The following is a 24009-nucleotide window of genomic DNA, read 5'->3' as shown; positions in this document are numbered from 1 at the left end:
GGGAATAAGTAATTGAATAACAATAGGGTAGAATGAGAATGAAAGAAGGAAAAGCCGCACTGATTATAGCGCTATCTTTGAGTTGTGAAAGCGAGGTGGCAGGATAGAAGAGTGGTCGGAGGACAGATTCGCCCCTCGGGTTTTGCTAGCACCAAAGGGACAACTTCCGAGGTCCGTGATCACTGTTTCTTGGCATTTCGCGAAGGCAACAAAATGATTATGGGAAAAAATAGAACAAAATGGAAAGGAAGATTTCGAATGAAAGCCTAATTCCTTCCTCGACTACAAGGGACATGTGGGTAGCTAATGAGACCCACCGGGGGCCATAAGCCACACCTGCAGGGTCCAACACTAATGCTCATATGGATATGGTTTTAGCACTCCCTAGTGTACGGTTTTTAACAAACCGGAAATTAATCTGTCTCTGGCAAGTATCAGGCCATCTGCTGTCAAATAGTGTACAGCGTGAGGATCCATTGACGAGCATATGGGTCCCACAGAACCTCACATTGCTCCATTGATAAGCTGAGGCTAAAAGTATTTACATACTTTATACTGGTCTACATCGCTACTAGTACTTTAGAAAGTACATGTGCAATATGTATTAGGCTGACATTTATGGAGTGTCCGAAAAGAGGGAAAAATTCCGAGTCCCATATTTGAAACTTCTGAATCAAACTGCACATGTGGGTTGCCATCATCTACAAAGTTCTTTGCTTCTCCCTTCATTGTGATCAATAGGATAAACTCTAAAAATAGAGGAGAATAATCAAAAAAGCGCGCAAAATAAACAACAACAACAACAACAACATTGAAACAGAGAAACAAGAAATATCTATGAATACAATGAGGCCAAAAAGTTAAGTCAATAGATCGCCTGGGTCTGGTACTATTGAATAGCAAGATCACAAATTTTGTTCTACGGTCACGCTATTGATTGATCAAATGGGGCAAGGTTGTGAGTTGGCAATTAGCCTCCATTGCTGGATCTCCTTAAAATGGCTCACATTTTCTCGTGAGTAGGCAACCGTCGGGTTCTGGATATCCTCGTCCCCAAGTTGTGCAGCCTTTTTATCCAGTAACGCAATGTCAGTTTCTTGTTTCTTTTATTATAAACTATGAATACAACCAGACTTACCCAATTCGCTAAATCAGCCACACTCGTAAAACCTTTCAGCTGCAGCTTTGCTTCGTTCTTTGGATCGTTATATGTTGCGAGAAAATCAACAGTCTTGTAGTTGGCAACTCCCGGAACACCACTGGGCACTTCCAAAGTGGTGACAGTAGATCGCGCTTGGCTCTGGCCTTCTGGTACTTCCTGGAGATTCCACATTCCAGGCTTATCTCCTGTCATCCATCGAATAAGGAAGTTTTGAGTATCCGCTACCCGAAGTGTGACCATTCGCGAGCTAATCTCGTCCATTCTTACTTTTTGCTCGTAGTATCTCCCTCCTGCTTGAAACTCAGCCCCGTGTTGACTCTGAAACCTCAAAAGCTTGTTGTTGACTGCAGCAATGAACCGCCTATGTCCGTTGTTGCCTCTGTATTGAGGACTGACAACTTTCAAATCAATCTCGCCTTTATATTTGTCAGCATGAAGCGTGGCTGCAGCATCCTGGAGGGCATCAACAGTTGTTGGTTCAGGTAGATCGGCTTGCCATTGCGGAATTTCAAGGGTAGTGATTGGTATGTTTCTTGTCCGAGGCATGAACTCATAGTAATGCAGTGGCCCTTCTTGAACCCACTTTCCGTTTCTCTGTAACCAGTGCTTGTTGTTATTTCCTGGTTGCCCTTGCCGTGTCGCCTGTGGCAGGATGTACCCTAGTCCTTCCCTACTGCCGATGTCATCAAATATATCACTTAGTCACAAAAGAGATCAAGTTAGCCAATGTAGTAGTTACTATGTAGCATGTACATATATCTTGATAGTATGTACTACTATACCGTAAAGTAGTATATAGAGTACATAGTATGTAAAAGTTTGAAGGATCGTTCTTGAAAAACTTGAATTGGTACACATGCATGTGTATGTACCAACCGGAGGGAAAGCCAGAGACCAATTGACTCACTTAAATAATTTATATGCCTCCCACAACCAAATTCTTTCATAGATATGCGCATACAAGTTGAGTTTAGCAACGTCCACAGTGTTGACTTGTGCTCTGGTGTGAAGATCATGCAATTCATCGCCAACATCAGGATGGGACGAGTGAATACCAGTTGTGAAAAAGGAAAGCCATAATATCACAAGACCCAAGATAGGCTGTTTGACGGAAGTTGGAAGCATTTCTTATCTTGCTCAATGAGTGTAGGGAAAAAGAGAGATAAATCGATGAAGGAAATGCCGCTGCGGCCGGAGAAATAGTCTATCAGTGAAAAGGGACCTAGCCTTCTTATGTGAAAATTTCAAAATGAAACCATTTTCGCCCAGCGACAATTCAATACCGGATTCTCCTGGAACCGAAACATCTAGGCACGAATTTTCCTCCGGTGCCCTAATATTCTCGATACCTTGGCATATCTAGCGTCAACCCAAATATACTACTCTATAGGGGGCCGACTGCCAAGCTTTGGGCGGAGGAAAGCCCTGGTTTTATTTTAGAGAGCCTTGGCAGGTCGTATGTTCCATTTTGGCTAGTCGATTAGTGCCATCGTCGGGAATTGCTTTGAAACTATTCTCGTCGCCTAGCGATAATCCACTGTCCGACCGAAAACGTTCTCTTGTAACCGAGGCATATACTATGCGTGAAGACGTGAATTCCTTTGCAGGGTAGATATCCGGAAATGGGTTTGAATACCGCAGAATGCAGATTTGCATTTATCCAAGACGTTGCGTCAGAAATTGAACATATATGAATGCAAGAAGTAGCAAGTATCTGATTGAAGATTTCCCAAGTATACAGCGATATTCAGAATTGGTTTCCATTATCCTCATGCAGAGCTTTCAATGTTGTTCCTGAACCCTGTGGACTTGCCACCATTAAAATCTTGGTATCCAGCGGCGGAAGTAGTCGGGAGTCCAGCTCCTCCGTGAACTTGATTCAGGAAATTACAAAGTCACAGTTGGGGCCTTTATGGGGCCAATGTTGGGGCCGTTACCATGATAGTAAGCTATAGATATTCTTAGCGAGATAAAAAAAAACCCAACTCAATCGCCTTCAGTGGCGTTCTTGGTATGTTTATTTTGTGCTTAGCGTTCAATCAAGCCACTGGCTTGGCCTTTGGCTATTCAGGGTCTGATATGGGGCCGCCCCCGGGGCCGCGCTAGTATCTATACTACATTGTTTGAGAGTCGGATTTGGGATAGTCAATTAAGAACGAGGTAACTTTTGCTCCTTGGCGAGATGGAAACTACGGGCTCAGGACTTGATAATTCTTTTCACGGATGTAGTCTGAATTTTTGTCGAAATAGTATTTACTAGGTATAAGTACCACGGCAAAAGGCCAAACAATGGAGATTTGAAGTTCAATATTATCTCGCGTTCACTTTTCATATTGCCTTGGCCAGTCTTCGTCTTCACTCGTTCACGATGAAGGCTGCTGCTCAAGCTTTTCTTTCTTTCTCTTCATTGCTCCCACTCATTACTTTTCCTTATCTTACCCATGCCTCCTACAATGCTGCTCATCTGGCACATGTTGCCCCTATGGGTGAACTGAATCTGGATGACACTATTGGGAGTGCTCTACCAAATGGTTGCCCTCAGCCCTGTACAGTCGCTGGTCCAGATCCAGGCAACTGGACTTGGATTCCTGAACTAAGGAAACTGAGCAGATGTCAACAGCCGCTTCTATTCGATCTTCATATTGGCAATGAGCCAACCTCCGATACTCCGCTCCGCTCCTGTGTTGTGTCTGAGCACTTCCAAGATGATCAAATCCCCAACTTCAAAGACGCCAACTGGGCCAATGTTGACCAAGAGGACCTTGATGCCGTTCAACAATCGTTGACAATCGCCAACTCTTGCGGAGCATCGCAGCAGAATACGACTGCTTCCGTTCAGATTAGCTCTTCTGGCGCTGTTGAATCCAGAGATGATACCACGGATGCACTGAATATTCTTGTGTCCTATATGAGCAATGCTGCGTCGTGTGGCTCAACTATAATTTTCTCTAAAGTTGGGAATACCGTTGCTGCGCTATACGCCGGTGCCGACGTTTACCAGAGAAGTGTCGGTCCATTCCTTGACTCATTCGCTGAAGACATTGCCAGCGGCTCGCAAACTATCCAAGCCTGCAGGGAAGAGTCGAAAATGGATAAAATAATCGGCCTCCGCATCATAGATTCGGTTGAAAAGATTGCAGATGCTTACACGGCCTTGAAAGCTTGGGCAGAAGGCAGCTGCTTGAGCCTCGACAAGCAGACTTCAGTCAAAAAAGAGGTGACAACCCTTGGAGTTTCCTCTAAAGACAAGCGATCTCTTGTATCCTCGCTTTTGGACAGTCCATTGACTGCAAGAGCCAACTGCAGAACTGTCAAAGTTGTGGGCGGCGATGGCTGCGGTTCACTCGCCAGTCGTTGTAAGATCTCAGCCCAAGACTTAAGTAAATATAACGCCGCCTCCAACTTCTGTTCCAGCCTGAAGGTTGATCAACTTGTTTGTTGCTCCGCAGGCACACTTCCGGATAATCGACCAAAGCCACAGGCAGATGGCGTTTGTGCTCACTATTCAATTAAGCCAAAGGATGTGTGCGCTGATCTGGCTAAGAAATTCAGCATCACCGTTGAAGATATCAACACCTTCAACAAGAACTCGTGGGGATGGGCTGGCTGTGGTAATCTCAAGGAAGACCAGGTAATCTGTCTCAGCAAGGGTAACACTCCTATGCCTGCTGCTTTGACCGGAGCTACCTGTGGCCCTCAGAAACCAGGCACAAAGGCTCCATCTGGAAGCTATGATGGATGGGACCTTGTGAAAATCAATCCCTGCCCTCTGAATGCGTGCTGTTCTGGATGGGGCTATTGCGGTACCACAGAGGAATTCTGCACAGAATCCCCCGCTGACACGAAAGCGCCTGGTGCTTTCCAGAAGAACAAAAACGGCTGTATCTCCAATTGTGGAACAGACGTAATCAACAATAAGGAGACCCCTGATACCTTCATTCGTGTCGCTTACTATGAAGCGTTCAACGTGAAGCGTGACTGCCTCAACATGAACGTCAAAGAAATTGACGATGATACGCTGACTCACGTCCATTTCGCGTTTGCCGGCGTTAGTGCGGACTTCGATATCACTTTTGACAGCGCCTTTTCCGATCAATTTGACAACTTCGTTCAGATGAAGGCTCCATGGAAGAAGGTCCTCTCATTTGGTGGATGGGCAGAATCTACTGACGCGGGTACTTTTCAACGATACAAGGATGTCGTCAAGTCAGGAAATCGAGAGAAGTTTGCCAAAAACCTTGCTGCTTTCTTGGAGAAGCATGAGCTAGATGGTATCGATTTTGACTGGGAGTATCCCGGAGCTACGGATATTCCTGGAGTTCCCAACACTGCCGGCGAGACATCGGACTATCTCGAGTTTTTGAAATTGATGAAGACCACACTCGGTAGCAAATCTCTTTCAATTGCCCTGCCTGCATCGTATTGGTATTTGAAGGCCTTCCCGGTTGCAAAGATGGCCCCTTATTTGACCTATTTCATTTACATGACCTATGACTTGCATGGTCAGTGGGGTAAGTCAATACAATCTCTAATGGATTAATCCCATGCGCTAATCAAATCCTCAATAGACCATGGCAGCGCCTTCGCAGATGTAGGATGCCCTGCTGGCAACTGCCTTAGATCCCATGTCAACAAAACCGAGACATACAACTCACTGGCCATGATTACCAAGGCTGGTGTACCCGCGGCAAAGGTTGTGGTTGGCGTTGCTAGCTACGGCCGAAGCTTCGGCATGACAGACCCCTCTTGCACCGGACCTATGTGTACCTACACTGGCACTCGGAACCACTCGACCGCTGAGAAGGGAATGTGTACAGATACAGCCGGTTATATCTCCAATGCTGAGCTCAATGACATGATCGGCGTTCCCCAGTATCAAGTTCGCTCCTGGTATGACAAAGAGTCAGACTCGGATATGATGGTATTCGGATACGATGGCGCGGTTACAACATGGGTCGCCTACATGTCCCACGAAACCAAGATGAATCGCATTGAATGGATCCTCAGCTTGAACTTCGGTGGTGCTACAGACTGGGCTATTGATCTCGAAGACTGGCATGAGGGCATTGATCCCGACTCTCAGGACGCTGTTGATCTCGACGCTGCAATTCCTCCGAGCTGCCCGTCTAACCACTGGCCCGGCAATCTCGATGACCTTGAGGTGATGGTTGATAACGGTGACATCGATGTCGAATGTCAGTCCCAAGCGGTTGTCAGCATTCTGCTCAGGATGGTTGAGCCCGCTATTAAGGCCTACCAAGAGGCTGCTGACAATATGGATGACTATGTATGCTTGAGAAACTTTAACGTTGGGCTATATGGGGTATGCTAACAATTGGTTTAGTTCACGTACTACGCGGAATGGGTCAAGAACGACATCGATGACTCCCTTTTAAAGTTCATGTGGAGTGATGGAATGAAGTATATGGACTGTAAATGGGATGCGAAGGGCTCATCTGGTGGCGAGGGCAGCGGAGCCTGCACAGAGATGCATGTGAAGCAAGGACAGCCAGACCAAGGCACTGTCACTATCACTTACACGATGCGCGAAGAAGAAGCATTCTACAAGGCCCTTATGGATCAATACGGCATATCCAAAGATTGGATCTATTGGAAGGATATCTGGTCGGACTCTGAAGGCAAACAGTGCCATTGTCCCAATCTCAAACATGATTGTCCAGAATGCCGCCAAGAGCCCGACATAGAAGTGTACCACAATTTCCCAAGGAAGCTCGACGATGACGAGATCGAGGTTGCAAACCCCAAGGAAATCATCGAAGCGGCTATACCCAACATCACCTATCTATCGACTTCAATGGTGGGTACATTTATTCAGATGCGCATGGGCGGCCTCGATGTCTCAGACCAAGACGTTGCTACTTCATACAGTATGCCTGTCTTCCTACTCGGAGATGTAACAGAACAAATGGAGCAAATCACAGAGATCGGTAAAAAGCAAAAGGAAGCGGACAAAAAGGAGAGGATCAACTTCATTTTAAACATCGTCAGTATGGTTCTCGTGGTCATCCCTTTTGCCGGTGAGGCAACCGCCGCAATTGGTGGCGCGACGGCTATTGCACGCGCAGCAGCAGTCGTTGGCGAAGTCAGTAATGCCGCTGTGACCATCGCTGAGATTGTGAATGAGCCCAAGTCAGCTCCTTTTGCGATTCTTGGCTTCTTAATGGGAAGTTCTACTGCCGGTGTTGTTGGCAAGGGGACCAAGAATGCATTCACCAAGGCAGCGGGCGCGCGGAAAGCTATGACAGCTGACACTTTGAAGGCTTTTAGTCCTTCGTTCCAAAAGAATGACGCTATTGTGCAGAAGATTGTGCAGAAGTGTCTTGCACGTGGTTAACTTATAGTGTATCTCAAGTATTGGTTATGTATGATGTATGCCAGTTGCATGTGTTGGGTGGATAGTCAGTGTCCAGCCAGCTTGTATCTCAAGTCCTACTTTCAATTTAAATTCGTGGCCTGCAGAAAATTTGTCTTCGATTATAGCGTGTAGTCAGCAGGTTTGGGTTGTTCTCAGATTCACAAGCAAAACTTTCTACGTACTGAAACCTCTAGTGATCATGAATTTGCAGATCGATTACACCCAGGACAACTGATGAATGATCAGATGTATAAACTATGAACACAGAAATATATACTGATAATCGGTTTCTAGATAGGAGATTGATTGTTTAGTTGAGTAGGTGGGGCGTCCACCTTTTTGCACTAGCTCCGTGCGTTTTATTGGGGTGGCTAGCTCGTACTGTCGGCTTTCTATGATGCGCTCGGTGAGCGTACCACAGCACTGGGAGCAGGATCAGTGAGCCCCTCAGTCCGCCCAGGCCCGGCTCACTGAGCCGATCAGTGCGCCGGAAGCCGTGCTCAGTTCTACTAAGTGAGCAAAAGCGGCGACTCAGTGAGCACTAATCCGGAAAGGGCAACCAAAAATCGGCAGGAGAAAATCAGTACGTAGGTAGTCATAGCGCAAATCATAAGTAAATATTACCTAGATAGCCAGCAACGATGTATCAGATATACTTCCAAGAAGCCGAGGTCGACTCTTGGCCCGCTGAAGGCAAATTACAACACTAAGCATTCTGAAACAGACACTTGAACGAAGCTTCTTTTTATCCATACAACCTTGGAAATAAACCATTGAGCAAGAATTTCACTCAGTATAAATTGAGATGGAGCTCTTCTCACGATTATTCCCTAATCAGGGCGAGGTTTTCATCTCTCAATCTATCCTTTTCAAGTAGCCACTCTCCAGACCACCCGTCATTAATTCAAGGTGTGATATGTCCGGTCGCCCCGCTTCAGCTTTGCCGATTCCGAATTTGAAGGACTGGAACTTAACTAAAGTCTGCAGTGCCCCGACCATCTCTAAACTATTCAATGATACAATGAATCCCTATTTCATATCTTCATTCCGATTAGGTTAGCGTGGCCAGTGATTGTACAGGGCGAGATTGGACGGGTCGAAGTATACCTGTTGACGGCGGTGTTGAGCCGCCCATATCAAGCTTTGGGTATCATATAGTATGGAGATGTGCCCGGTGTTAGTAGGTAAGATATTTTATATATAGATAATTACTTGTCTATCCTTAAATGGTAGTCTTAACTTCAAGCGAGGTCAGTGATGCCTGAAATACAGTCCTAACTGAACAGCCACCTGTGAACACCTGGGCAGTCACTGCATCTCCGTTTGTTTTCTCCACCTCTTTTCTCTTCTCTGCTCAGTAGATAGACTGCAAATAGCCCAAATCTCTGATGATACCAGACTGCAGCACTGAAGCTGGACAAACCATTTTTCCATGTCAGAGTTTGGCTAAACAGTTCTCCTTAGATATTTCCATATTAATCGAACATTCTTTTACTAAGGTGGATTATTCACGGTATTATAAACATGATGCACCTCAATCCCAACCTCTATATATGCAGTCACTTCATGTATTAGATCCAAGGAACTTCGTATAATTCCACCTAGATCTGCGTCATTTCACTTGGATGAGAAAGTTATGTTATTACTCTTTGTGTCCTATTTGAGGGCCTAGGATCCAACTTCGACACAACCCATCATAGCACACTCACAGCTCACCATCCACAAACTGACCGATCGCAGCCGCAATCTTATCCGGAACACTCAGCATCAGTCCGTGACTGGCACCATCAAAGACCTTCTGCACAATGTTCGCTCCAGCCGCCTTAGTCTTCAAAAACATCTCCTCATGCTTCTCCCTCGAGATAATTACATCACCTCCCGGCAGGATCTGCAAACTTGGCACCTCCCTCCATCCTTCAAACCACACTTTCCCATCATAGCTATCGGAGCTGTGTAGCGCCGTCTGCTTCAACGACTCTAGTGCCTCGTCGCGAGGGACATCATTGAAACAAGCAACCATCAGCTCGGCTGGGGGCGCAGGAAGGTAACCTCCACGCACGCCGATTCGATACTCCTCCGGTGCAATGGGACCCATCGTGTCTCGCATGCACGTCCCATTGGGTAGGATGAATGCGGCCATATAGACGATTCCCACGACGGCGGTTGGTTTACCCTGTGCAGCGCGTACGGAACGAGTGAGTCCCTCTACAGCGCAGGTACCTGGGAGGCCACCGTACGAGTGGCAGATAAGAACCACATCTCGCGGGTCGGTGGGGGAGTCCAGTGCTTCGAGGATTGAGGCACGAACGAGCGCAGCATCGTCTTCTAGGGTTGCTGGTGGGAGCTTGGTGCCATCGTTGACGGAGGGGAGCGAAATGGCGGTTGCTGGGGCGTTGGTGGTCGATTGGAGGGCTGCGATGAGCTTCGTGTAGGACCCCGGGAGCGTGAAAGAGCCTGGAATGATAATGGAGGCGTAGTTGCTTGATTTGGGTGCCATTTTGAATGTTGAATGGATTGTTGATGGGTTGAACTTAGGGTATAGATGGGAATGGTGATGGGATTTATATGTAAATATCTATGTGATGAAGCATCATGATTATCAATATTATAAATCGCGATTGCTGGCATTGTAAATCATCGAGGCGCTACAGACATGATACGGGTGTGTATATGTGTGTATATCTAACAATCTTGGAACTCTATCACGATATCTGTGTACTAGTACGTGAGCGCCAATATGTATTATCAAGCATTCCGCTGAGATTGGAAATCGAAGTCAAAGGATCCTGCAATTTAGAAACCCATATATTAGGAGGCCGAACCGAGGAGGCCATGGTACATTACGCTAAGCTTCTTTCAGAGACTCCACTTTTCACGCTAACCGTTTATCGGGTAGAAACATCTCTGATTGAGTGCAAGGTCTATCTATACCTGAACACAAAATCGCGCGAAAGATGTCACAGCCAGAATTATTTATTCGAAAGGATATCTTCCCCTATAAGAAGGAATGCTTTACCCCAAGTTATACTTGAATTACAGGCTCAGTCCATTGAATTCTTAGACCTGCAAACCACCTGACAACAGTCCTAAATGGCCACCCACCTCGCCGCCGTCTGCGTCGGAAAGGGTAGGCCCTTCGAGGTCCAAACTCGCCCCACGCCGAGACCCGGCCCAGATGAGATTCTCATAGAAGTCAAATCTGTAGCCTTCAATCCAGCTGATGGCCAAATGCGTGATAGCGGGCTCTTCATACCCAACTACCCCACAGTCATCGGCTTTGATGTCTCGGGTCTAGTTCTCGAGGTTGGCGAAAACGTCCCCATCAAGGCCAAAAATGGAGACCCGGGCCCTTTTTTCCAACCGGGAATTACCCGTGTCGCCGCCTTTGCTGCCTCATTCTGGAGAGCCTGTGACCCTGGCTACGGCGCCTTTCAAGAACGGTGTCTCGTCCCCTGGCAGCATGCTGTGCCTCTTCCGGATACGGGGATTTCTTGGAATGAAGCGGCAACTCTGCCAGTCGCCGTTGAAGTACCGCTTAACGCGTGGAATATTATGGGTATTCCACGAGTTGGAGAAGTGAATGCTTCTTCTATTTCTACTGCCTCGATCGGTGCCGATACTAGTGGAGAAACTCAGGGAATTGAAAAGCGAAAGAGAGAAGCCCTTTTAATTTGGGGTGCTTCCTCAAGTGTAGGCACGATGGGCGTTCAAACTGCCCGCCTGTTACGGGAAGATCGCGACTCTTCTTTCACCGCCGTGTACGCCACCGCGGGTGCCGCGAACCAGAAGTATATAGAATCTCTAGGCGCTGATCGAGTCTTTAATTACAAGGAGCCGCAAGTTGTGGATTCAATCATTACAATGGCGAGAGAGGATGGCCTAGTGATTCGGCACTGTTTTCTTGCTACTGGGGAGCTGGCGCCCTGCCAGGCTGTGCTTAAGGCTTTCCTCGGTCATGGTGAAGAGGGAGAGAACCAGAAGGCGAAGATTGGATCAGCCCCCGTTGTTTCCCCCGATGCGGCAGAGGTGCATGGAATCGAAACTATCTTTGTGCTGCCGTCAATGGATGAAGAGGAGAGGTTGGCTCAATTCCAATATTGGCTAGGGACGTGGCTGAGGGAGAAGTTGGCCAACGGTACTATCAGACCGAGTCCGGAGCCGAGGGTCGTGGGAAAGGGAGTGGGGGCTATCAATGCTGGGTTAGATATGTTGCTTCGCGGAGTGAGTTGTACGAAGTTGGTTGTTGAAGTTGCGGAATGAGTATTTCTGGGATGTTAAAAATATGTTTATTATTACCTAAATGAGGACGACAAAATAAATGTAGGAGCTCAGAATATGAATCCACGATTGATATCCTCGAGTCGTTAGGGATTCATTCCCGGATAAAGCTCTAGTTATTGTCTTATTTACTCTTGATCTCTTAGTTTTTTGGGTGACTGGGTGGGCTTGTGTTCCTATGGTAGAAGTCAATAACTCTAGATTTGCGAAACACCGAATATCAAGTATGCTTGCTATTGCCTAGTTAGTTATAACTAGTTATCAGTTAACACCGTTTCCCACCGAGAAACCTAGGCAACAAGGCATCAAGGCACACCAGATCGACCAAGTTCCATCACATTCGCTGGTGGCGGACACCAAAACGGGCTTACTTAATGGCCCACCGCTTAGCTCATCGCATATCGTCACTCAGTTGAGTACCTGGGAGCTCTCTGCCATCCTTCATCACCTCTTATCACCCTACCATCCCCTCGATCAGCTTTCTCCTTGTCCTTCTATCTTCTTATCTTTCCCGGGACCTTAGTCTCGTCTGCTTTCTTTATTGAGCTGCTTCCCAGCTCAGTTGTGGTTACCTGACCTTCCTCGTTCCTCCCAAGCTCGCTTCTCGTCAAACCCGTCACACGCTTCACATCCTTCACAATGTCCGCGGAGCCGGATCACAAGCACGAGAAGAAGAGGGTCAACCTTCAGTATGCTTGGATTGTCTCTAATTTACATGAAATACTGGCTAACAACTTCAACCAGGGATGCCTCAGGTGCCGAAAAGAGAGAGGTCAGACAGGCCAACACAGCTACTTTGACTCGCGAACGAAACTGACAAACTATAACAGGAACTCGACACCTCAACTGCCATCCTTAAGAAGAAGAAGAAGCCCAACTCTTTGATGTAAGGGACTCGATTGGGGGCGATAACGCCCGCTTTGCGGGGACGAAGCTGACAACTCATCATTAGTGTGACCGATGCTACCAACGATGACAACTCCGTCATTGCTCTTTCCAACAACACCATGGAGACTCTCCAGCTCTTCCGTGGTGATACTGTTCTGGTCAAGGGTAAGAAGCGCAAGGATACAGTCTTAATTGTCTTGGCCGACGACGACCTTGATGACGGCAGTGCCCGCATTAACCGTGTTGTGCGACACAACCTCCGTGTCAAGCACGGCGATATTATTACCGTCCACCCTTGTCCCGATATCAAATATGTATGTTCGAGTCCCTCTACTCCGCGGGTCTTTAAAGGCACTGGTGATACTAATTCGATATCCTCCGTTAGGCCAAGCGCATTGCTGTTCTCCCCATCGCCGATACTATCGAGGGTCTGACCGGATCCATCTTCGATGTCTTCCTTGCCCCATACTTCCGCGAGGCTTATAGACCAGTCCGCCAAGGCGATCTGTTCGCCGTGCGCGGTGGCATGCGTCAAGTTGAGTTTAAGGTCGTTGAGGTGGACCCCCCAGAGTACGGCATCGTTGCCCAGGACACCATCATCCACTGCGAGGGTGACCCTATTCAGCGAGAAGATGAGGAGGGCAACCTTAACGAGGTTGGTTATGATGATATCGGTGGCTGCAGGAAACAGATGGCTCAGATCCGCGAGTTGGTCGAGCTTCCCCTCCGCCACCCTCAACTTTTCCGCAGCCTTGGTGTCAAGCCCCCTCGTGGTATTCTAATGTACGGTCCTCCTGGAACCGGAAAGACACTGATGGCTCGCGCGGTCGCCAACGAGACCGGCAGCTTCTTCTTCCTTATTAACGGTCCCGAGGTCATGTCAAAGATGGCCGGTGAGTCCGAATCGAACCTTCGCAAGGCCTTCGAGGAGGCCGAGAAGAACTCCCCTGCAATTATCTTCATCGATGAGATCGACTCAATCGCTCCCAAGCGTGACAAGACCAATGGTGAGGTTGAGCGCCGTGTCGTTTCCCAGTTGTTGACCCTCATGGACGGCATGAAGTCCCGCTCAAACGTTGTGGTTATGGCCGCAACCAACCGTCCCAACTCTATCGACCCTGCCCTCCGTCGTTTCGGCCGTTTCGATCGTGAAGTCGACATTGGAATTCCCGACCCAACCGGCCGTTTGGAAATCATGCAGATCCATACCAAGAACATGAAGCTGGGCGACGATGTCGATCTGGAGACCATTGCCGCTGAGACACACGGATACGTTGGTTCTGATCTGGCCTCGCTTTGCTCGGAGGCTGCCATGCAACAAATTCGTGAGAAGATGGATCTCATCGATCTCGATGAGGACACTATCGATGCCGAGGTTCTCGACTCTCTAGGTGTCACCATGGACAACTTCCGCTACTCCCTCGGTGTGTCCAACCCCTCCGCCCTCCGCGAGGTCGCTGTGGTCGAGGTTCCCAACGTCCGCTGGGACGATATTGGTGGTCTGGAAGAGGTCAAGCGCGAACTCATCGAGAGCGTGCAATATCCCGTCGATCACCCCGAGATGTTCCAGAAGTTTGGTCTCTCGCCTTCTCGCGGTGTGTTGTTCTATGGTCCCCCCGGTACTGGTAAGACCATGTTGGCCAAGGCTGTCGCCAACGAGTGCGCTGCCAACTTCATCTCCATCAAGGGCCCTGAGCTGCTGAGCATGTGGTTCGGTGAGTCAGAGAGCAACATCCGCGATATCTTCGACAAGGCTCGTGCTGCCGCTCCTTGTGTTGTGTTCCTTGATGAGTTGGATTCTATTGCCAAGTCTCGTGGTGGCTCTGTTGGTGACGCCGGCGGTGCTTCCGACCGTGTAGTTAACCAGCTTCTGACTGGTAAGTACTGCATATAAAACAGCATTTCAACCAACCTCTTACTAACACTATAACTAGAAATGGATGGTATGACCTCCAAGAAGAACGTCTTCGTTATCGGTGCCACCAACCGTCCCGAGCAGCTTGATGCCGCTCTGGTTCGTCCCGGTCGGCTCGACACCCTGGTCTACGTTCCTTTGCCCGACCAGGCTTCTCGTGAGGGTATCCTGAAGGCTCAGCTCCGTAAGACCCCTGTTGCTTCTGATGTCGACATTGCTTTCATGGCCAGCAAGACCCACGGCTTCTCCGGTGCCGATTTGGGCTTCATCACCCAGCGTGCTGTCAAGCTCGCCATTAAGGAGGCTATCACTGCCGACATCGAGCGCACGAAGGCCCGCGAGGCTGCCGGTGAGGATGTCACCATGGATGATGGCGAGAACCTGGGTGAAGAGGACCCCGTTCCTGAGCTCACCAAGGCTCACTTTGAGGAGGCCATGAAGAGTGCCCGACGATCAGTATCTGACGTCGAAATCCGCCGCTATGAGGCCTTTGCTCAGAGTCTTAAGAACTCCGGCGGTAGCAGCTTCTTCCGCTTCCCCTCAGCCGGTGAGGTTCAGGACAACGACACTTTCGGCGAAGCCGGCAACGATGACAGCCTCTACGATTAAATGGGTTCCGTTTGTTTTTGAAATTTTTCTATGTCGCTCTGGGTCACGATTTCTCTGCTACTTGCCATCCAGTCTCTATAGGGTGGGTTTTCCTGGTTTGAAGATTCATCATGGTTAGATCGTTTTTTCTTAAATAGGAAACTTACTTCGAGATGGTTCTTTTTGATTTACTACCCTTGTCTTTGCCCATACAATGTGCCATAATCGCAATAAAGGAAGAGAAAATCCACTCTTGATTTTTATAAATGCCTTCTATTACCTGGCCTCGTAATTTTGGAACTTTAAGACTTTGTCCTGATGATCATGAGTATTAAGAATGATCGTCCTTGCAAATTAGGTAAATTTATATAGTTAGTTTCTCTTTTACCCCCATTCTTGGGATGTTCTTGGGGCAGAAAGGTGTGGAATTGTCGTCGGAAGACCTTAATCTCCAGAACCTCGGAAACTTGAAGTTATCAAAGTTCTATACAAGTATACCTATTCATCCAATAATGTATTTACATACAATGTCAAGAAACAGTCAAGTTGCTCGAAATATCATATTATATTTCCTCTCTATCAAACATTAAATTATAACTCATAAAAAGGCAGGGCCATGAAATTTTCTATAAAAAAAAAAGCTCTCAACACGCTGATGCGAAGGGGGTTTTAACGGAGAAGTCATAAAAGATCCTAAAACTTCGGACTGAACCGGCTCATTGCCCGAATCTTGGCTCCGTAGAAGAAGAACAAGATGGGGATGGGGATCATCGCAATGGTAATGAAGCCGAGGACACTGGAGGCCCAATCCACACCTAGACGCTCATACATGGTGGTTGCAAAAAGCGGGAATCCACCACCAACCAGCGATCGCACAAGTGTGTTAGCAGCAATAGCTGAATTGGCGAACATCATATAGACATCGATGATATAGTTCAAACCCTGCATGAAGATAACCAAGATGCCCAACCCGATTGGCACTCCAGCAATCACCTGCGGTACCCAGGAGATGGAGGGATCAGAGGTCCAACCGAACCAGAAGAGACCGATGGGCAAGAGGACGGAAGCGATCATCATTGGAATGAGACGTTCCTCGGGGACGACGCGGCCATGCTTAGCTAGTTTGCGGGCAAAGCGAGTTTTGGTTGTGTAGATGATTAGGGCAGCACCCAGAAGAACACCGATTAAGATGCCGATGAAGGGGAGGGCGGCGACACCTTCCTGCTTCCAGCCGCGGACTACGCTGAAGGAAATGGGATAGGCTTCGAAGAAGAGGTAGAGGATACCGTAGACGAGGGCGAGGTAGATCGTGATGCAGATCAGGATGGGCTCGAGGACTAGCATCTGAATAGGACGGAGAAGGTACTTGGCGACGATATCAGACCAAGTAGGCTTGTGTTCATCGAGGAAGGAATGGAGGGCCCAGTTCTTCGTCTCCTGACGTAAACGAGCGGCTCGGTCCTGGAGTAGTTTTGGGCCGTAGGTCTCCGGAACGATGAAGAAAGCTACCAGGCCGAAGAATGAAGAGGCGATAAGAGTGATCCATGCAGTCCATCGCCATCCTAGATAGGAATCGGTAATGAAGCCACCGAGGATAGGACCGAGGATTGGACCGAGGAAAGTAGCACAGCTGAACATGGCGATGGCTACGGCGCGGTCTACTGGATCCCAGATATCAGCCATGGCACCGCCAACGACGGCGAGTGGTGAGCAGCCGAAGACACCGATGAGGAAACGGAAGATCATAATTTGCTGAATATTGTGGGCGACTGCGACGGGAATTTGAAATATGGCGAAGATGGCATAACCGATAAATAATGGGAAGCGACGACCGTATAGTTCGCTCATTGGAGCCCAGCAGAGAGGACCAAGAGCAAATCCAAATAAGGATAGACTAGTGCCCAGGACCATAACCTCGGTTGATACATTAAATTCCTTAGCAGTGACGGTGGTGGCAGTTGAGAAGACACTGGTAGCAAATGTAATCCACATAGTCATTGAAGACATAGATACTGTAATAAGCCATTTGCGTGATTTTGAGAAATTCTGGGGGTTTTCTGGATCGTCGGGCCCATCCCATTCAACTAGATTTGGGTCTTTTTCTTTGGGCTTCTCAGGTATTGTGTGTGTATGGGCGCTTTCGATATCGGATTCTTCATGGGGAGCTGCAGAAGGCTCCAATTCTTTATCCAGAACGCCGATGGGCGCATGAGGCTCATTAACGGCCGTGTTGTGGTCGCGGACGTCCATGCTGATCCGCGGGGTAGTTTGATTTGAACTGAATTGATTGGTACTCATGTTGAGTCCAGTGTTGTCAAGACTGGAGAGTAGAATGCTCCAAGGTTGACTTTGGTAATTTTCAGTGGTGGGCAGGTAGTTGAGTGGGTGCCTAGATCTATAAGATAGGGTCGAGGTTTCTCAGTTGAAGTTGAATTTGAAGGTTGATAGTGTATTCCACGTGGATCTAAAGGGCTTTAAGAATGGGTATTGTACACAATTTAAGGGTCATCTTGACTTCATAATTGATTTGCAAGACTCGGCGCGGAGCTAAAATAACATGCTAAAACAGTACGAACTGGGACCTAAGTCCGTTATTTGATCCACCGAGACCGATTCCGCGTGCCGAGAATTCTAGAATGGCTCCAATGAAGGTCTTGGCTTACCTGCTAATTCAGACTAAATGAAATGGCTAGATGAGTGGAGTGGTATTCTGTCATCGAACAACCAAAACTATTCGTCACTTGATGTCGGTGCTCGTGCTTTGAAAAGTTCCGAAAGGCCGAAAGCCGCAGAAGTGGAGCTGCTTATCCATGAATGCATAAGCCGGAAAAAAACAGTCATTAGAGCCGGAGATAATTTATGTACAGTTCATGGATTACCTCCGTTCACATCGATTTTATCTTCCTGTAGTCATTTGAGCCCCAGTTAGAGTCATGTATACCCGATGATCAGAACCAGGATAAAGTCCATCACGGAGTCCGATATTTGTATTCCATGGTTAGCACAAGCCGGCCCCCGGGAGCTGCTCGCTCGACAAGAACATCTGTGTTCGCTCACCAAGAATAGTAATACAGAAGATATTCTGAGCTATATAACAGAACTCCGCGTGGATGCCTTTAGCGATATAAAGTGTCTTAATCGGGGCTTCCATCGCATAGATCGGGCTTCGAACACTGCTTAACTTGTATTTACTCGACCCTCTTGAGGTTTCCATATCATGAGCACCTTCATTATTGACATTCGCAAGTATAATAACAAGTTTGAGAAGCTCTAAGCCGTACGATGCTCGTACTGGACCAAGCCCTTTGCGGTGAATCATGATACTTGAGTGTATGAGTATAGATCTCGAGTTTGCTGACGAATGACATAGTATGCAGACTCTGGACAATGCTAGTAAATCACAATGTCTCGAATGTATGATTGGAGAACAAAGTTACCCTTATGCCATTTTCCAATATCATTTCCAAGTCTCAAGAAAACAAAACAAAAAAAAAACAGCAAAGGAAAGAACGAAAGGTGAAGAAGTGATGATCAGATCTGGAGCTTCCAAAGTGTAGGGCAAACGCGGTCCCGTGCGACGCGTCTGGGCGGTCAACCTCCATCTCCACTCTCCTAGTACCGCGTCAACTTTGTTTCTCCCCTCCCATCTTCTATGTGAGCCTGATTGTCGCAATTATGCCATCTCGCACTCGGCAAGGTCCTGCTGACGAGGCCGAGGGGGATTCTGGCCTTCCTAGCCTGTCTTTCAATCAACCGTTGTCGTGGCGCGTGGGGCGCTCGGCTATCCCCATCGCTGATTTACTCGAACGCCTTCACACCCTCGCAAACGAACTTCGCAAGCTGGAACAGGAGGAAATTGAAAAAGAGTCCTTGCGTAAGGTCTCCCAAGAACTTGCGAGTGCCCATCTTCTGGCCCACAAAGATAAGGGTGTGCGAGCTTGGGCCGCGTGCTGCCTGGTGGATGTCTTGCGACTATGCGCGCCGGACGCGCCTTTTACAAGGAATCAGCTTAAGGTATGATTGCTGAAGGGAATAAAGCATCTGATTGGGGTCGTGAAGCTTCCCGTCGAATTGCGCTAACATATGCCACTTCAGGATATTTTCACCTGTATCGTGACATCTATTATCCCCGCACTTGCCGATCCTTCCAATGCCTACAATGCACAGCACATCTACGTCTTGGGCTCGCTCGCCGAGGTCAAGAGTATTGTCCTCATGACTGATTTAGACCACCCCGACTCCTTGATTGTCCCTCTTTTCACTGGCTGTTTCGATATAGTCTCCGGCTCCTCTAAGTCATCCACTGGTGAGGAGGTGGCCAAAAATGTGGAATTTGACATGACTCGGGTTCTTGTCACAGTGATTGACGAAATGCCTGTGTTAGCGGCCGAAGTTGTTGATACAATTGTGGCCCAGTTTCTGCGGGTGGACCCTCGGGTGGAGGACAATCCTCGAAAGACGAAACGACAAGACGCAGTCCTTGATGCCAAACAAGACACTCTTTTGTTAAAGGACTATCCGGCAGCTTATAATATGGCTAAAGCAATTTGCCAGGCTTGCCCAGAACGGATGACAAGTCATATCAGTCAATACTTCAACAATGTTATTATTGATGCATCTGCACCAGCTGCCCAAGCGAACGGAGCGAAACATGCATCTCGCAAGCCCAACCTTGATGACTCAGACGAGGAAGGGGAAGATATCAAGGAATTAAGCAAGGCACACCGTCTTATTCGAGAGCTTTGGCGGGCATGCCCGGAGGTTTTGCAGAATGTCATTCCGCAGGTAGAGGCCGAACTTTCCGCAGAATCGATAGCTCTTCGCTTACTAGCGACCCAAACCATTGGTGACCTAGCAGCCGGTGTTGGCGTGGCTGGACCACCTCCATCGGCGCCAATGGACCCAGCAGCTTATCCTGCGGTAACTCTTGGAGAATATGCGCAGCTGATCCCACAGCCGAATGTTCTTCTCATGCCGGTATCACCAAAGCCATTTTCTCATCTTCATAGTTCGGCGTATGAGGCATTCTTGAGCCGCAGACTTGATAAAACACCTTCGATACGTGCTGCTTGGGTGACTGTCGTAGGACGAATCCTGCTGACTTCTGCCGGAGGCTCTGGCTTAAGCGAAGGAGAGGAACAAGGGCTTGTGCAGAATCTCGCATCAATGCTCCGAGACGCCGATGAAAAGGTTCGTCTTGCTGCTGTGGATACTGTGGGAAGATTCGGATATACCCATGTCGTTCATAAGCTTGGTGTTAATGGCGGCTGCGCCTCCCCAGATTCAGTGTTAGCAATTCTCGCTGAACGTGTTAAAGATCGCAAGCCTCAGGTGCGTGAGCATGCCATGAAGATTTTAGCACGTATTTGGGCGGTTGCCTCCGGTGACATTGAACAAAATATCGAACCTGTTGCGTCCCTTCTGAAGGATGCACCGTCGAAAATTTTCGATGCCTTCTATACCAACGACCAAGAGATCCATGTCTTGATTGATCGTGTTCTATTTGAGACACTTCTTCCATTAAACTACCCCCCTATCAAAACAAAGCTCACTCGGACCGGTTCCAACCAATCTCAGAAACAAAAAGAGAGCCAGCCTTCTGATGCCGAGGAAGATAGTGATGTGGACAAAATCCGAGTCCGTCGTATTTTGACACTAATTCGGGGTCTGGACGAAAAGGCTCGACGAGTTTTCTTTGTTATGCTAGCCCGGCAGCTTTCGATGAGATCGGCCATGACGCTCTATCTAGAGGCATGTGAGAAGTTCAATGTAAGTTTTCGAACTGCTGCGGGTATTTAGCCAATATTAACAGTCCTATTTACAGGGTGGCGTAATTGACAAGGATGAAGAACAGACGAAAGCCCGGCTTTCAAGCATTATTGAATCGTTGTCTAAGACATTTCCTGACGTTTCACGCGCATCTGCAGATTTGTGGAAGTTTGCCAAGGCCCACGATAGACGCAGCTATCAACTTATCCGTTTCGCTATGGCCGCTGTTAGTGACTATCGGACGGCGACGAAGGCTATTCGAGAACTTCAACGGCGCACGCAAAGTGCCAACAACTCTCCTATAATTGAGACTGTGACTCCTCTTTTATATCGGAGTGGCTCTCTGATATTCAATAGAAGCCATATCCCGGCAATCATGAGTCTTTCTCGGACCGACGAGAACGGCTTAGCTAATGCCGCGCAGGAAATGCTAAAGCAAATATCCTCACAGAACCCCGAAGTCCTGGAGGCGCAGGTCCAAGAGATGTGCAAGGATCTCGAGTCACAAGCTCCCAAAGCTTCGTCACCTGGAGACACGAGCAGCGAGGAGATTTTGAAAGCCTGCGCTGGGTTTGCCAAGAAGCTCCCAGGGAAACTGCCCAAGGAGCGCAAATTCTATCAAGCATTGTCAAATTACGCTTTATACAGTACTTCACCACATGCTGCTAAGCATGCAGTGTCAATTCTTATGGCTACTTCCGATCGCAAGGAAATGTACGCAAAGGATCTTGTTCAAAAGTGCGTGAAGAAGTGGACCTATGGTTCTGACCACTTTCTTGCTCGACTTGCCACTTTATCGCAGTTGAATTTGCTTGTACCACGACAAGCCGACGAGGAGACAGGCGAGATCATCTCCATAGCCATCAACCAGGTTCTTCTGACCAATCGTAACCCTCAAGGCGGCTCGGATTATACTTGGTCAGATACAATGGATGAAGAAACACAAGCAAAGGAGTGGGCACTCAAGATTATCGTTAACCGTCTCCGTGCTCAGGATGGTTCAGACAATGAGGATGATTTCCGTGCACATGCTGAACCCGTTTATGACACCTTGAACAAACTTGTGGCTGGAGAAGGTGAACTTTCCAAGAAGAAAGATACACCGGCGAATCAAAAGTCACGGTTGCGCTTGTTAGCGGCCAAGTCACTGGTCAAACTTTGTGCATCAAGCACTCTATGCGATCACCTCTTGACTCCCATAGATTTCAATGCGCTAGGGTTGATGGCTCAAGATCCTTTGTTACCAGTGCGAAGTGGGTTCATGAACTACCTCAAGAAAAAACTGGTGCAACGATCACACCTTGGATTTCGCTGGTACATCGTCCCTTGCTTGCTTGCATTTGAGCCTAGCATTACTTTGAAAGAGAGCACACTCACATGGCTTCGATCTCGCGCAGTGTTTTTCTCGCAACAAGCCCAGGCTAGTGGAAAGCGAACTGAGCAGACGATGGTTATGGAGTTGGTCTTTTCGCGCCTTCTTTCTTTACTAGCCTACCACCCTGACTACCCATCCGACGATCTGGGTGAGACGACAAAGCTCGGTGATCTCAGCGATTTTTCCCGATACATCGTCTTTTATCTGTCAGCTGTTGCCAATGAGCATAATTTGTCACTGATTTTCCATGTTGCTCAGCGCGTCAAACAATTCCGCGACGGCATCACCAAATCAGACCAGATATCTACTCGTCTACACACTCTGTCTGACCTGGCTCAAGCCACTATTAGACGATTTGCCGACATCTATTCTCAACAACACAAAGTTGGTGGTGGCAACGGAGGCACGAATCTTTTACAGACATACCCAGGCAAAATGGGTGTCCCAAGCTCCCTGTTCGCGAATATGGGTAGCCACCAAGAAGCCCAAGAGGTTGCGGACAAGAACTTCCTTCCAGATGAGCTGGACGACATGCTTGATCGCGTTGTGCGAACTGCAATGAAGCCCAAGAGTGGATCTCATAGCGCCCACGGCTCAGGTAAAAAGAGGAAGCCCGAGTCCTCTGCTCCCAATAGGAGTGAGTCAGCCAAGAAGGCTCGTAAGGAGAAGCCCGCTCGCACCCCTCGCAAATCATCTTCGGTGGGTGTTTCAGGCAAGACTTCTCAGCGCAAGCGGAAGGGCGATGACGGATGGTCCTCTGATGTGGGCGGAGAAAGTGTATCTACTTCCAACCGTCGGCGTAGCAGCCGAGGTACCGCCAGGGTATCCGTGAGCTATGCAGACAAGGATAGCGACGAAGATGACGAGGAAATGCAAGGGTGGGCCCAGGATAAGAAAGATGACAATGCCGAACTGGAGGAATCGGAAGAGGAAGACGAAGCTGATGAAGATGGAGCCGGAGACGGGGATGAAGACGAGGAAATGCAAGATGAGGAAAGCGAGAATGCTGATCAAGAAGAAGACGAAGAACAAGTCGAACTTGAACAGGCTAGTGAGAAGGAGAACTCTCCTCCAACTCCGCCAGTTCGTTCAGCTCGTGGCAAGAAAACACCGGAATCCAAGCCTTCTCGAGGCAAGAAACCAGAAAAGCCGGTGACAACTACTTTGCCCACCCGCCGATCTTCCCGTCGGGGTTAAATCCGCTTTCCTCTAGGTGAAAAATGGATGAAGATGCCTTCTATTATTATCACCTTCGCATGGCCGTGACTTTCTTTGATATGATCTGATTGTCCTAATACGTTCTTGTATGCCATATGTCTGTTTCTATCAAATTTCCTGTTTCCAGTTACCGTTTTGCGTTTATTGCGTTCTTTGCAGTCGATAACCATTCGAGATGTATACCCAATCCGTTTTGATGTCTCTTCCGCACGCTGAATTGAATTCGTTGCTACGAATACGTCCGTCTCTTTTTACCACGAGTCAAAAACTATCATCCCACCCGTAAATGTACCTAGTTCTGAAAATCCACGATCCATTCATGATTAATTAATGATATTTCACTGCAAATCTTTACTCTTTTGATCCACATCCGACATCAATTCTGTTGAAGCCTAAGGCAAAGATCTGATAACCGCATGGCCTTCCCTAATCCGTGTTAC

The 24009-nt window shown here is 48.1% G+C and overlaps 7 protein-coding genes across 7 annotated transcripts; 4 read left to right on the top strand and 3 right to left on the bottom strand.

The window, feature by feature from the left end:
* Positions 1-941: 941 nt before the first annotated feature.
* Positions 942-2287, bottom strand: N7478_013086 (uncharacterized protein; the record flags this gene model as incomplete). Its single annotated transcript, XM_056929296.1, has 3 exons — positions 942-1067; positions 1139-1835; positions 2124-2287. The coding sequence occupies 3 exons, from the start codon at positions 2285-2287 to the stop codon at positions 942-944; spliced, it is 987 nt and encodes a 328-aa protein (XP_056772658.1).
* A 1243-nt stretch (positions 2288-3530) lies between these two features.
* Positions 3531-7517, top strand: N7478_013085 (putative class V chitinase; the record flags this gene model as incomplete). The annotated part of the gene is made up of 3 exons (XM_056929295.1): positions 3531-5673; positions 5731-6449; positions 6507-7517. The coding sequence occupies 3 exons, from the start codon at positions 3531-3533 to the stop codon at positions 7515-7517; spliced, it is 3873 nt and encodes a 1290-aa protein (XP_056772657.1).
* Positions 7518-9243: 1726 nt separating this feature from the next.
* N7478_013084 (alpha/beta hydrolase) lies at positions 9244-10035 on the bottom strand (the record flags this gene model as incomplete). Its single annotated transcript, XM_056929294.1, has 1 exon — positions 9244-10035. The coding sequence occupies one exon, from the start codon at positions 10033-10035 to the stop codon at positions 9244-9246; it is 792 nt and encodes a 263-aa protein (XP_056772656.1).
* A 593-nt stretch (positions 10036-10628) lies between these two features.
* Positions 10629-11798, top strand: N7478_013083 (zinc-binding alcohol dehydrogenase family protein; the record flags this gene model as incomplete). The annotated part of the gene is made up of 1 exon (XM_056929293.1): positions 10629-11798. The coding sequence occupies one exon, from the start codon at positions 10629-10631 to the stop codon at positions 11796-11798; it is 1170 nt and encodes a 389-aa protein (XP_056772655.1).
* Positions 11799-12455: 657 nt separating this feature from the next.
* cdc48 (AAA family ATPase CDC48) lies at positions 12456-15228 on the top strand (the record flags this gene model as incomplete). The annotated part of the gene is made up of 6 exons (XM_056929292.1): positions 12456-12505; positions 12561-12588; positions 12647-12702; positions 12769-13018; positions 13090-14581; positions 14639-15228. The coding sequence occupies 6 exons, from the start codon at positions 12456-12458 to the stop codon at positions 15226-15228; spliced, it is 2466 nt and encodes an 821-aa protein (XP_056772654.1).
* A 672-nt stretch (positions 15229-15900) lies between these two features.
* On the bottom strand, positions 15901-17505 carry N7478_013081 (MFS transporter; the record flags this gene model as incomplete). Its single annotated transcript, XM_056929291.1, has 1 exon — positions 15901-17505. One exon carries the CDS (start codon positions 17503-17505, stop codon positions 15901-15903), a length of 1605 nt encoding a protein of 534 aa, XP_056772653.1.
* A 1377-nt stretch (positions 17506-18882) lies between these two features.
* On the top strand, positions 18883-23548 carry N7478_013080 (sister chromatid cohesion factor PDS5; the record flags this gene model as incomplete). Its single annotated transcript, XM_056929290.1, has 3 exons — positions 18883-19221; positions 19303-20976; positions 21032-23548. 3 exons carry the CDS (start codon positions 18883-18885, stop codon positions 23546-23548), a joined length of 4530 nt encoding a protein of 1509 aa, XP_056772652.1.
* Positions 23549-24009: the final 461 nt, after the last annotated feature.

The sequence above is a fragment of the Penicillium angulare genome (genome assembly GCF_028827245.1).
Source record: "Penicillium angulare strain IBT 27051 chromosome Unknown utg000012l_segment0_segment0, whole genome shotgun sequence".
NCBI classification, from domain to species: domain Eukaryota; kingdom Fungi; phylum Ascomycota; class Eurotiomycetes; order Eurotiales; family Aspergillaceae; genus Penicillium; species Penicillium angulare.
The sequence above is the reverse complement of the archived record's forward strand: the minus strand, read 5'-3'. Positions and strand labels throughout refer to the sequence as shown.